This window comes from Mytilus californianus, unplaced genomic scaffold (assembly GCF_021869535.1).
Source record: "Mytilus californianus isolate M0D057914Y unplaced genomic scaffold, xbMytCali1.0.p SCAF_7, whole genome shotgun sequence".
NCBI classification, from domain to species: Eukaryota; Metazoa; Mollusca; class Bivalvia; order Mytilida; family Mytilidae; genus Mytilus; species Mytilus californianus.
In genome coordinates this window covers 83,603,668-83,617,549 of record NW_026262723.1, presented here as the reverse complement: position 1 = coordinate 83,617,549, position 13,882 = coordinate 83,603,668, and the positions used below count along the sequence as shown (strand labels likewise).

The following is a 13,882-nucleotide window of genomic DNA, read 5'->3' as shown; positions in this document are numbered from 1 at the left end:
GGCTGATGTTTTATTCATATAGAATGTAAATGACCTTCTACGCAATTCAGATGCTATAGTAAACATTGGCAAGCAGCTGTGTTAAAAGAATTAGGTTGCATGTTGTCTGCAGCTGGATTATCAATGAAAACTTCATTCTGAATTTTTTTATCATCTCTCAAGAAGAAGACAATAATATTTTAACAAGAATCATTCTTTCTGGCATTTTATAATGAAACTGTTGAAAATTTATGTTCTTTAATCTATGGAGATTATACATATCACTTACCAGATAGACTAGTTTGTTCATACCTCTGCATTTTCTGTGTATTTCCAGGCTCCGACAGATATTACAGATATTCAGACTAGGAACACACAAGAAAAAGAATCAGCAGAACAGAGGTATATATATGTACAGAATATGTTATTACTACATTATATGTTGATCATTATGATGTGGGTATACAAGAGTCATTAATCACGTGATACAACCTTGTATTAAAGCAACAGTGCTGCTATCTGGACTGACACTGAATTGTATTCTATGTTAATACCATACAGCAATTTAAAATAAGGAGATGTGGTATGTTTGCCGATGAGACGACTATCCACCAGAGTCCATAGGACAAGGATTTAAACATAAACAGGTCACTGTACAGCCTTCAACAATGAAAAAACCCATAGGACTCGACATGACAAAATGTGAAACATATAGAATGGGGCTGGGTTAAACATGTTTGTGTGCAATTAATTCTCCACCTTACTTTGGACAGTGGTGTAACAAAACAAAACAAGAACAGACTTTTGAAAATAAGTTGAAATTGCTTGACTCATCAGATTGGCAAGAAGAACAAAAAACAACTAACAAAAAGACCAACATCTGAAAGTAATCACAGTTACTGTTCATAATATTAATTTTAAATTGATACTATTTCAACAGATGTGAAATAGTTTGTTCTGATAAGACTATAATAACTACATTTTGTTATTTCAGAATTTCAGAATTTGTTTGTGATGATGATGATGATGATGAACAAGATCCATTTGAAGTTGTGAGAAGAAATTCAACTGAACCCCTTCCATCTGTAGGTGTAGTATATTGATACTGGCTAATTTCATTGTCAAGTAATTGTAAATTTTGTATTTGCATTACACTAAGAAAATAGAAATATTTAGCCTATCTATGTTTTTTAATGTACTTATTTTCTCCTGAATTCATTAATTTTGTAAATCAGTTAGTTACCAAATAAAAAATTTTGTCACATAAAATGCCAATCCTGCCTTGTGTAGTTAAATAGGATTTATTCAAGGTTGATAAAAATAGGTTTTGAAATGTGTCAAAGATACTGTAATGCTGGGGATGACAGTTCAAAACATTTTGAAAGTGTTAACAACTGATTACGATGGGAAAATCATCAGAAAATTTCAACAGATGTAGTTATAGTCTTATCAAAGTCTAATGGGTCATGACCTGAATTCAACTTTCAGTATTTAACAAGTATGAAATTGGTTTAATGTTGTATTGAATATTATCAATGTGTCATAAACATTTTTAAATACACGGTTTAGCGGTTAAAGAATTAGCATGGTTGTATGTCATAATTTTTGAAATTAAAGTTTAAGATAACAGAAACACTTTGTCATTTGTTTGCATTATTTTTCTTTTTCAGTTCAAAAGGACTTCTGGACCTTTAAATAGGAGATCCCCATCCAGGAAGTCAAGAGGAAGCTCTGGAGGTGAAGAAGAGGAAACTCCAAGTGACGATGTACCAGTCCCTGTGAAGCACAATAAAATGTCAGAAGATTTAGACCTTATCATGGAGGCACCATCCAATAACAACCAGGAAAATGAGGACGATGGCGATATGAATCACAACCATCCCAAACCAAGAGTTGCTTTCTTAGAACTAACCAATAACAGAGAGGAGATAGAAAAACGAGGTTCTCCAGATATGTCTCCTAGTAGATCACCAAGTAACAGTCGTAAACCATTCATTCCTCCATTAGATTTGTCTACACTCCATGAACATGTGGACAGTACAGGTAATGTACAGTAATATCACTGGACCATTAAAATATTGAATAGAATAAGACCTTTTACTGAAACATAGGGAAAAACAGGTAATGTACAGTAATATCACTGGACCATTAAAATATTGAATAGAATAAGACCTTTTACTGAAACATTGGGAAAAAATTGATGGAAGATACCAAGGAAAAACTGACACGCCATGGCAAAAAAATGAGACAACAAAAAGACTTGCTAGTCGACAAAACACTACATTTAAAAGCTTAAAACTGAGCAACATGAACCCCACCAAAAATTTGGGGTTACCGCAGGTGCTTGGAAATAGTTAGCAGATTGTGCTACACTAGTGGCACTGGTCATGAAAGTCATAATAAGGTAAAAGCGACACTACTTGACACAGTGGTAGGAAGACTAATATGTACTTTAAAATGTAAACATTTGGTAAGAAGTTACATGCTTGTAAGCCTTATATTAAAATAAGGATATGTGACATGATTGCCCATGAGACAACTATCAACCAAAGACCAACCTAAAAACAAATACGGCAGACAGCAAGCAACAACAATCATTGAACTATAGGCTCCTGATTGGATCGGCATATAAAGAATGTGGTATGGTTAAACATGTTTGTGAGTGCTCCTAACCTGGGAGTGTGGTGTAACTGCACAATAAAAGAACTGTTGAATAGAGCTTGACTCATCAGATTTGCACAAAGCACAAAAAAATTACTGTAGATTCATTTATTTTCGTGGGTACCAATTTTCATGGATGGAAGAAAAAAATATTTTTGATACTTGATATCTTGGTTTTACCAAGTTTGCATAGAAACATATGAGAGATTTAGACTTTGTTGAACATTTAAACAAGTTGTTTATCTATACACTCGAAATCCACGAAAATTGGTACCAAACGAATAATGATGAATCCACAATTACTAAAAGACAAAAGACAAACAGTACAGATATATGCATGCTTTAATACAGGTTGCCTGGAATGCCCAAAAGTAGCCTTTTTGTACATTAGGCAATGCAAAATTATGAAAAATTGTGTATTGTTTACAAGACCAACTACGTTTAAATCCTGTTGTATATGAAGAAAAAGAGATATGGAGTATAAATTAATGAAACAAACCCTATGACACAAATAACAAAGAGTTCCTGCTCAGATGAGATTAGATATAAATGATCAAACTTTTTAGTACTGATTAAAAGACATCATCTGTAATTGTAAGTGATTTTTGGTATATTGAATCTTATAATTAATCTGCACAGGTGAAAAATCAGCTTCCAGTTTAATGTTCTAATTGCATGATTTATATTTTGGACTATTTCAGATCCAATTTTAGCTACTAAAGGACATTCTGTCTCATATCTTCGTGCCAAAAACCAGGTGAATGGGGATGATGTCATGGTATCTCCAAGGACCCATAAATTAAAGAAACACAAAACTAGGTATGTAGGCATTCAGACAGATCTACTCTGAAACAAAGAAAATTACACATTACAAGTTAAATTACTACTAAAAATGAAGGTAATTAAATATTATTACATTGGTTGCAATGGATTACCATGATTTCCCAATGAAATAAAAACTGATAATTTCACATGTGAAATAAACTCCATAATTTCACTCCTCTGACATCATACAACAATAGGTGGTGTCAAGATGATGTTGATGACTTTGTTTCAAAGGGAATTGTGAATGCATAGAAAAGGATATAGTTCCTTGCATTCTCTACTTTATTTCCATTTAAAAGCCCGTTGTCAATGTAATAAAAAAATAACTAAAATCAAAGAATTAAAATATTGAAAATATTCAACTCGTGATCAAACAACACTGATAATTGACTCATGCTCTACATGCATTCTTGAATGTGTTGTTCGGTCTCTCGTTGAATATTTTTCTAGATTTGAATTCCATTAGTTATTTTATAATGAATCGAGTAGTTAAAAGTATTTTCAACTACTCTATCTTCAGTATCCAAACACACTACTGTGACTTCATTATTAATTGTGGGATACCATGTTTTTATGGATTTTGTGGGTAAAGGTAATCCACGAGTTGAATTGTTCAACAAAGTACAAATTTTCTGTGTGCTTTTATTCAGACTTTAGCAAAATCATGAAATCAAATATCTATGAAAATATATTTTTTCTCAATCCACAAAAATTGGTTTCCACCAAAATAAATAAGTCCAAGGTATTTAGATAAAGCTATACCTGCTTTAAAGAGAGTTAATACTTTGTTTGGAACAGTGATTAATGATATGCTGTTGATCAAATAAAATACTGAACCCCTTTTATGATTTTTGTTGTCATAATAATAAACTTTGATAATGAAAGTGAAAAGTTTTGGATTTTTAATTTTTATCCTATTGTACAATGTTTGAAAAAAAAAATCATTTAGCCAGAGCTTTAAGTTCTTTAGATATTCTTTAGTATAGAATTTGTATGAAATATACCTCTATACATTGTATTGCTGAAATATGAAATGTGGAAACAAGTTAATGTAAAGAACCTTGTACCATTTGTTAAGCTTTTATATAAGGGCTATTCCATTAAAATGTATGTGGGAGGGTGGGAAGGGAAGTTTAATTATTGAATGTGTGTCATGGGTCTTTTTTAAGTATGCGTCTATTACCATTTATGCAAAATTATCTAAAAAATGGTTCTTGGTTGTAGGGATATTTTGAAAGTCCCTTCCTACCCTCCCACATACATTTTAATGGAATAGCCCTAATCTATATTTAGAAATTCAAAAAATTGTATACTGGCATTTTTGTGTGCAATATTTATCTAGGTCACATTTAACATAGTCAATTGTAATTTAGTTTATGACTTGTTTATACTCTACTCGAAAGTTTTATTATTGGGATTTCAAACAATGACAAACAGAATTTATGAAATATATAAATTTCTGATTACTTATTAATTAGCTGGACAGAATTTGAATATGATGAGGAGGGACCACTTTCACCAAGTGCTTGCCTCCCAAACAGGTGAATTTCACGTTTACACCCTCTGGTTTTATAGAACTACCTGTATTGTAGATTTTGTATTACTCTTGATTTTTAGATGGAAACTAAAAAGAAAACTCATCTTATGAGTGCCATCAACCATAGACATTTCGTTAAAAGTAACGTACTTTGAAAGGAGAATGAATTTTTTTCAATCAATTTTTCACCTTTACTAATTATAATTATGGTGTCATAATAACAAGAATATTTTAATTGCATTATCAAGTGGTAAATGGTCGATTTCTATAAAGATTAACTTATCTCCAATAATTCAATTTATTGAAGATAACGATTAATGCTGTATTTCAGAAAAATATAAAATTTAAGAAATTGAAGAGAAAAATGGAAAGTAATACAAAATGAACAATATTTATTTTCATGCTTATAATCACACTACATTGCTCTATTAGTTAGAATGAATGTTTTATTCATAAGTTATTTTGAATTAATGACCTTAATCAGTTTGGGTAAAAGGAATATATATTTTATAACAAAGAAAGCAGCGAATATTTTTAGCTCACTGTCGTCCGTCATCCATAAACTTTTCCTTAAAGATCTTCTCCTCTGAAACTGATCAATAGATCGAAGCCAAAGTGTGTCCGCTAGATCTGTAGGATGTCAACTATAATGTTTGTGATTTTCATCCAGGTTGATCAACCAACATGATCGCCATGTCTAAAAATAAAACATAGGGGCTAAACTACAGTTTTGGCTAATATCTCTTGAATTATAGCAATAAGAGGAAAACTAACATAGTATAAAATGTCAACACATCAAGTTTTATCTGCCCTGAATATTTTGGGAAATTATTTCAACCTGTTTTTGAGTTATTGCCTCTGAAATGTTGATTTTTAACTTTTTCAGCATTTCCTCAGCATTGTTTCAAAAACTGTAGGAGCCAAATTAAAAATGTAAAAACTACTAGTTTCAATGTTTTTGTCTCCAAAATTTCAATTTTTTCCAATTTTTAGCAGTTATTGTCTGTTATCATGAAAACTATAGGAACAAGATTAAAGGTGTTTGTTGCAAAAACAATCAGCATAACATGATGTGTCTACCCTGAATATTGGAGAAAATCTGTTCACATGAATTGGAGTAGTTGCCCCTGAAATATCCATTTTTTGCAGTTTCTGGCTGTTCTCATGAAAAATATAGTAGTAAATTGAAAGTTTGCAAAAATAAAAAGCTAAACAAGATCTATTAACCCTGAAAATTTCAAGAATATCTGTCAACATGCTTTTGAGTGATTGCCCCTGAAATATACATTTTGTGAAATTTGACTACCCTTTTGATGAGTTATTGCCCCTGAAATGTTGATTCTTTCTGTTTTTGCAGTTTTTACTGATATCTTAAAACTATCGGAGCTAGGTAAAACATGTTAACTGCTTAATAATAAGCAACACGAGGAGTAGCTATAGTTCGTGCATATAAAAGTCCTAATTAGCAAAATGGTGATTTTTTTTTTTTCATCAGGTGAGCGACACAGACACAATTGTGCCCCTTGTTTTATGCCCATGGAATTCAGGGTTTAACATCCCATGAGATAGTTCCTCAGTTATAATGTCTATCTTTTGAGTGAAAGTTTTATAACTTTAATTGATTATTATACAATGATATTATCTGCTTATCGAATTCTGTTTTTGTTTTGAAATGGTTAATTCTTGGTTTGCAGACTAACTCGATTGTGGCAAAACCATACAACATTTTCTCAATCCTCTTGAAAATAAATTAATCCACAGTATAGGAATCATCATGTCTGTCTGTCTGTCTATGTGCCTTGTAGGCACAAATACTCCTAAAGTGCTGGACAGATTTTGATGAAACTTTACACAGTTGAAGATTCACATGTGTACTTATACATCCCTCGGATTTCAAATGTTTGGCATTGAGCGTTCCTGATGAAGGTAAATCCAGAAAAGCGCTTCGGACGCATGAAATTATTAAACGTGTTGTTTTAAATTTTTTAAAGGGGAGATAATCATTCTTATTTTAATACTGCAATATTAGTGTAGGTCCAAGCTACTATCAGTCTGATTGAATGACCACATTAAATAACAAGACTAATTAAGACACCCTAACTATCCAGTCATGTGTTTATCAATTATATGAATTTTGAGTGTTTCACAGGTTTTCTTTTAATACAACCCAGTGAGTAGATAAATAGCACCTGACTAGCATAAAGTGTCACCTTTTTTTTTTCTAAAAATGAGTTTATCAAGAGAGGGTTTTGCTTCTGTTAATGAAGTTTTCCACTCTATTTTGAAATGATTTTTTTTAATGTTAATAGAGCAGTGATATATGTTATCAATCTATGTATCAACTTTGTTTGTATAATATAAAGATACATGTATGTTAAAATATAATGTGATGTTATAGACTATCACCATACACTTTTTATTCACTGAAATTAACAAACATATATAAACACTTTGCTTTACAGATAATTATCTTATTTATATTTATTGATTTAGTAGTGTAGATCAAGTTTTAGCTCGCCTGGCCATTATCAGATATTATCATTTATTTGCATCTATTTTCATACTTGAACATTCTAAGTCTATAAGGAACCTATGATTAAAATGAAAAATTTGTCCAGATAAAATTTGGATGAAAGGATGACTCGCATTTAATGTCCAGAGGTAAGTATTGCATGCATATTCAGGATAAGAACATGGTAGTCTCATATCAGTATGAACCATGCTGATCCAGATTTTTAACATGCTATTTCACAAGGTAATAGTCCACAGCAAGACATGTCACCATACCCTGACATATTATTCAGACTCCAAGCCGATCAGTTTTCCTCCTAAACGCTGCATGCTTAGAGGAGAAGCATCAAATACATGTACAAATTTTCAGTCTTTATTTGACCAGATCAGGAATCAAACCAATGACATCAAGCACTTGAGGTGTGCAAGCTACCACGAGACCCCTGAGGTGGTTATTTTGCCATTCAAAGTTAGATTTGTACAGTGATGCTTTCATTAAATGTGGCAATAAACTATTACTGTTATATAAAGTTCTTTAATCACAAAACCTATTGAGAACTATTGTATGAAATGGTATTTTGAATAAAAATCAAATTTTTCGTATAAAATTGTTTCAAAAAGTAAAATAACAAAAAAAACGAACTCCAAGGAAAGTTCAAAATGGAAAGTCCTTTATCAAATGGCTAAATCAAAAGCTCAAACACATCAAACGAATGGAAAATTTAATTTAGTTTATGATTATCTCCATTACTTTCAATTAAAAATATTAGAAAAACAATTAAACTCATTTAATACTCCTTATTTAAATCATTTTATACCAGTTTTTTTTATGAAGATCATCCATTTTTGGTCAACTTTCATATATTCAGATCTATAATAAAATTTATGATTTTGATGCAAAATGAAATTTATTCTAGCTGTCATTTGAATGATATAGGTTGTAGGAGCCTAATTTTATGTTAAGTTCATAGGCATTGTATTACAAGCATGATTGCAAAGAGGAAAAGCTATGTTATGATATCAGAAATTAAGAATTAAAATTTTTATTCAGCTGAAATTAATAACATTTGACATTGTTATTTTTATTGACATATACAGCTGTCTAGCATTAGTGATCCTATGTTATTGTTTATATAGTCTTACCTTGGCATGGTGTGCATGTTTTAATTATGTTTATATTTTTATTTTATATTTTGGTACATTTGTATCATTTATTTCTCTGCCAGGAAAAGGACTATTATTCATGTGGAATGAATCTCTGTCATGTGATTGTAGTAAAGTGTCACATGTGATTGTAGTAAAGTGTCATGTGATAGTAGTAAAGTGTTACATGTGATTGTAGTAGAGATGTTTATGTGTTACAGATTGCCATTTAACATTAAGTAGATATATGTTTATCAAGTTTTGGGGCTTGTAGATAATTGACATTTACCATTAACAAGTGTTTTGGGTCTCAAATGTCATGCTGGTATTCCATAATGGCTGTTGAGAAATTTATACATAACAAAATTAGCAGTATTGATAGTTTTGCTGGAATAAAATTATTATATAAATACTTATGAACATTGAAAAATTTGTTATTAGACTGTAGATGTTTTCTTTTGATTTCAGTGTACATAACAATACAGATTTTCCTCCGTCTCCACCAGTCGACCAAGACCAGTATAGAAAACACAGGTTTGTTGTTTTATCTATCCTAGTTCCTTATTACAGAAGATTTGATAAATTCAAAATTCATTTGAGAATTTTACTGATTTGATTTATTCGTATCATTAGATTACAACATGTAAAACAAAGAAGCAAATCACAACAGGAAAAACAAGTTTTACATTTAGAGTAATATTAAAACAGTCTGCACTCATAGATACTAGCCCTATGTCAAAGTCTGGAAACTCATCCCTTCTGAAAAAAAAATAATTACATACAGATTGGTTGACCAAATGGAAAATAAGTTGTATAAAAAAATGGGAAAAACAAAGTCATGTTCAGATTTGAAAATGAAAACAATTATACAGATACCAAGAATGTATCTAAATGAAAATACAGATGCAACTTTGTCAGAAAACTTTTCTTGTAGACTGAACTACTCTTTTCTGTATTCTTTTATATGGAAATAAATTTTCTGAGAATACATAAGTTGTAATCAATTTAAGCCTGTGGAAATCCATGGGATTCCATATTTTGAAAGTCTATTTTTATATTTCTCTAATGTAATACCTTTTATATTTACAGTACAGGAAGTATTGATGATGATTTTTCAGTAAAACATAAACAGATTATAAAGAAAATACAAGGTGACTATTTTTTCTCAAATTTCTACATTATACTTCAGTACCAATAGTGGTATTATTTAAATGAAAAGTGAGCGTTCAGTAATATTAATCACTCACTTACCATAAGGTAATGTCATCCGTATACTTTAAGTTAATTTTATAAACTTCAGAGACACAGTACTTGTATTAAAGGTTATTTTATATTTAACCTAGAACCAAAAAATCTTATTTACAAAGATGTGCTTTACTACCAGTATAATTGTTTTATTGCAGAATTAAGTTATGTGAATTAAAGTCTAATTAATCATCTCTATGTATTTATCAAACCAACTTTACATATTTTAATTTCAGCCATTAAAAAGAAGATAAAACATTTTGAAGAAAGTTTTGAACAAGAGCAAGGATTTAAGGTAAGTTTGTTATTATCCCTTGTTAAATTCCTTATGAAAATAGAAAAAAAAAAAAAAAAGGACAAACATTCAAATTTAGTATTATTTTGGGATGTACAATTATGATATTCATATTCTACACAAGCTAACCTTGACTTTTGGGTTTAGGATAAACCTGCGGAAGGTTATTCCAGACGGGCCATGCACACGGAAATCAGTATCACACATTATAATTTATAAATTATGCAGTATGAATATGAAATGCAGGATTGATATCAATGAGAGAAACAAGTCAACATAAGATTAATTTTCATATAAAGTTACCTAGAAAATTAAATAATGCTGAACCAATTCAAAATAAATAAGTGCATTTAGCACAAAATCCTTAAATGACTTTTAAAATAATTTGAAACGAAATAGTATAATGTCAAATATCTGTTACATTTTCAGCCATCTCATGCAGACAAGATCAGTAGAGTGGAAGTTAAGAAATGGTTGGCTGATTTAACCAAGGCCAAGAAAGATCTCAGAAGTAAGTCTGTTTCTAATGAATAATAAGTGAAGTAAAGGAATTTGATATTGGATAGATCAAAACTTGCACTACACAATGCAGTCCTTATGAATATTTGAATTTAAAAAAAAAACTTTAGCATGTAATTAATATGCCAATAATTTCTATCGCAATTTTGGATTTAGATATATGAAAATTTATTTGATACAACATTAACATAAGAAATCTCTTACAATGATCTAAAAATGTAGTCCATTGATTTAATGTAATATTCATATTCATTTTCCAATGGATATATATATATATATTACACAGGATATATATATTACACAGGATAAAAAACCTAACCTTTGTGCATTAAGCAAAAAAAAAATTTTAATACGGCGATTATTCATTTGAAATGTGAAAAATTTGGTATAAAAAAAGATGAACTCTCTGTGATAAAAAATATTATTGAAACTAAGAATTGACATTCACTTACAGAACTGAAAGAGGAAGCTGAGATGGGAAGTAGAAGTCGTCACGGTAGTGGTGCTTCATCCAGCGGAGAAAGGATGGATCCTCCTGATTTACCGCCATCTATGGAACAGACTCTAATATTAATACTCAGAAAGTTAAAAGAAAAGAGAAGGGAAAACCAGAGACCTGAGGATATTGAAGTAAGAATTTTTCACCACAAGGATGAGCAATTTAGCTAAGTTATTGATGTTACTCTTTGTCCAAAAATGTAGTTGAAATAAAAAACCTAAACAACTGGGTATACACATGAGACTTAACACTTATAATAGAACATTTATAGAAAGCAAAGTCTGTGATAATATTCACATTTTCAAAATAAAAGAAACGGATATTTTAAATAATAAATTTCAGAATGTTTTCCATGACCTTTTATTAACATAGAAGTTTATTTTGTGTGTGAATAATCATTTGCAGTTAATGAATAGAGATCAGGTCCAGGAAGAAAAACTGGCAGTTCAGAAGGCATTGCTACATTTTGAGAGTATACATGGTAGACCTGTAAGTTTTATTAAGTTATTATTGATAAAGAGAACATATAAAAACAATTCTTCTCTGTAGCTTATCTTTTAGGTGTTTTTAACACACATATATTTTATAATTATGATAGAAATGAGTAACCACTGTGTGTAATGATAGAACTCAATTTGCTGTCTATTTCAAACAAAGTGGCATTTTATGTTTTGTATTCATTGAAAATATAAAGCTATATACATCTGTTAAGATATGGACTTAAAAAACTATATGTACAGCCTCAGTATTCAAAGAAAATACATCTGTCAAAATTTAAGGAATACTTAGCTGAAATCAATATAAACAATATGGTTTCTTTTGAATCAAATATGCTTATTGTCAATAAATATGAAACATTGATTTTCAGAAATCAAAGGAAGATAAAGATTTGATGAGACCTCTGTATGATAGATATCGACAGATTAAACGTCTCATTACCAAACCTATGTCTGTAAGTTTTGAAAGATATCGATAAATTAAATGTCTCATTACCACACCTATGTCTGTTAGTTTTTTTAGTATCCATGTTTCTATTGATTTTAAGTAGAATATAAATCAGAAGCAGCATTGCAAAGTAAAGAATACTTTTACATAACTCAGCATGGCAGAAGAATGCAGTAATATATCATACATGAAACATTTATAGACACACCTAATCTTGGTTGTAGAAGACTAATGAAATAAACATTTCTGTCAGAGATTCAAAATAGAAAAGGGGATTATATGCCCGATGCCTTGTAAACCTCCTTCTCAAGTCATAACCATTAGATGTCATTGAAGAAGGGTTAACTTTACTGAACCTTTCTGACCATAAATGACTTGCCTGAGAAGCTAAAGTAGGAGAGTTTATTATGATATTTAATTGAATGGTGCTTTATATTTTGTTTCCAGCCCAGAGAGAAGATGGAATTACAAACAGTACCAGAAGATGGTCCAATAGATCTGATTGATCCTGTAGGCTCAAAATTTGTTGTAAGTCATCTTAACATGGTATCCATGGGTCATACATTTAAAGTTCTTTATCTATCCTGATATAAAGTATGTATGTGTTGTGATTTTTGGAGATTAACAATTGACTAGACGTTTATTTCTACTTTCCAAGACTATGACATCAACTGTTTGTTTTGTGCTTTACATTCAGGAACAACTCAGATTCTTAAGATTGTTTTGTTTTAAAGAGTAAAACAAACAAATAGATTGAATTTTAACAACTATCCATTAATTTTCTTCTCAAAATCCTAATGTTTTGATATCTTCCTTTCTTGTTTGCGTTTATTTAACAATACCGAAAATAAGTATGAAGTAATCTCTATATTTAGCATGATGCAATATAGGAATATTGCTGTGTTCTATTGTTAAAATGTGAGAGTGGTTCAGAAATGAAACTATTTCCATCAGATCAGTACTAAACAACTTTCCATCAGAAACCAAATCAAGAAGATTTAAGCTACTATAAGGCAAATGTATGGACTTCAACAATGAGTAAAACCCATACTTTATAGTAAGCTTTAAAAGTCCCTGGCATGACAAAATGTAAAACAATTAACTTATCTACCACAGGTACCTTTACAGTTCACTACTACACACTGCTGATTAGTTAGCTACTGCAGCTGAATTGTAGGTTAACTACCAGAGATAATTTGCAGTGAGAGAATTTTCCACAAATTGTTAAGGCTGTGTTATGAGTTCTCTAATTAAATGTTTAATTAATCAGTATTTATTGTATATTAATTGAAAAATGAAACAAATACCAAATCAATTTCTTTCTTTTCATTATCAAGCTTGAAAGCTGCCGAAAACTGACGTAAAAAGTTTTCAAATTATTTTTCCATGTTTGGCTTCTTCATCCTTGGAAGACTCCCAATCTTGTTCCGACAAGCTAAATTATCCCTTCCTATACTTCCAATTTTGCTTTCTAATTGCATAAATCCTTCAAATTCTTCACTTTCGCTATACGATTTGAACAAAGAAGCCCATTCATCCGCCATTGTTTTAATCGCATTCCGAACACGTGTAAAATTCATTATAATTAAATGTAAACACACACTTTTTATAGAAAAGGAATGTACGAGTTGAAAGATTATTCATTTGTAAAACCGAATTTCATTGGTTCATTTCGGGATTCCCGAACAGTTTTGTCCAATCTAAAGGGTTTTAACAATGGTAT

At 30.5% G+C, this 13,882-nt stretch overlaps 1 protein-coding gene across 27 annotated transcripts in view; it reads left to right on the top strand.

Moving 5' to 3' along the window:
- Nucleotides 1-13,882, top strand: part of LOC127707754 (protein FAM13B-like) — a 77,434-nt gene that overhangs the window by 54,007 nt on the left and 9,545 nt on the right. For 26 of the 27 annotated variants that reach the window (XM_052212503.1, XM_052212500.1, XM_052212486.1 and 23 more), the window contains 13 exons: nucleotides 317-381; nucleotides 974-1,064; nucleotides 1,650-2,022; nucleotides 3,342-3,459; nucleotides 4,944-5,006; nucleotides 9,125-9,190; nucleotides 9,746-9,807; nucleotides 10,138-10,196; nucleotides 10,626-10,707; nucleotides 11,170-11,345; nucleotides 11,620-11,703; nucleotides 12,083-12,166; nucleotides 12,607-12,687. In XM_052212503.1, coding sequence (XP_052068463.1) covers nucleotides 317-381; nucleotides 974-1,064; nucleotides 1,650-2,022; nucleotides 3,342-3,459; nucleotides 4,944-5,006; nucleotides 9,125-9,190; nucleotides 9,746-9,807; nucleotides 10,138-10,196; nucleotides 10,626-10,707; nucleotides 11,170-11,345; nucleotides 11,620-11,703; nucleotides 12,083-12,166; nucleotides 12,607-12,687 — 1,404 coding nt within the window. The remainder of the gene's footprint in view (nucleotides 1-316; nucleotides 382-973; nucleotides 1,065-1,649; nucleotides 2,023-3,341; nucleotides 3,460-4,943; nucleotides 5,007-9,124; nucleotides 9,191-9,745; nucleotides 9,808-10,137; nucleotides 10,197-10,625; nucleotides 10,708-11,169; nucleotides 11,346-11,619; nucleotides 11,704-12,082; nucleotides 12,167-12,606; nucleotides 12,688-13,882) is intronic. The other variant, XM_052212511.1, reaches the window with a different exon arrangement.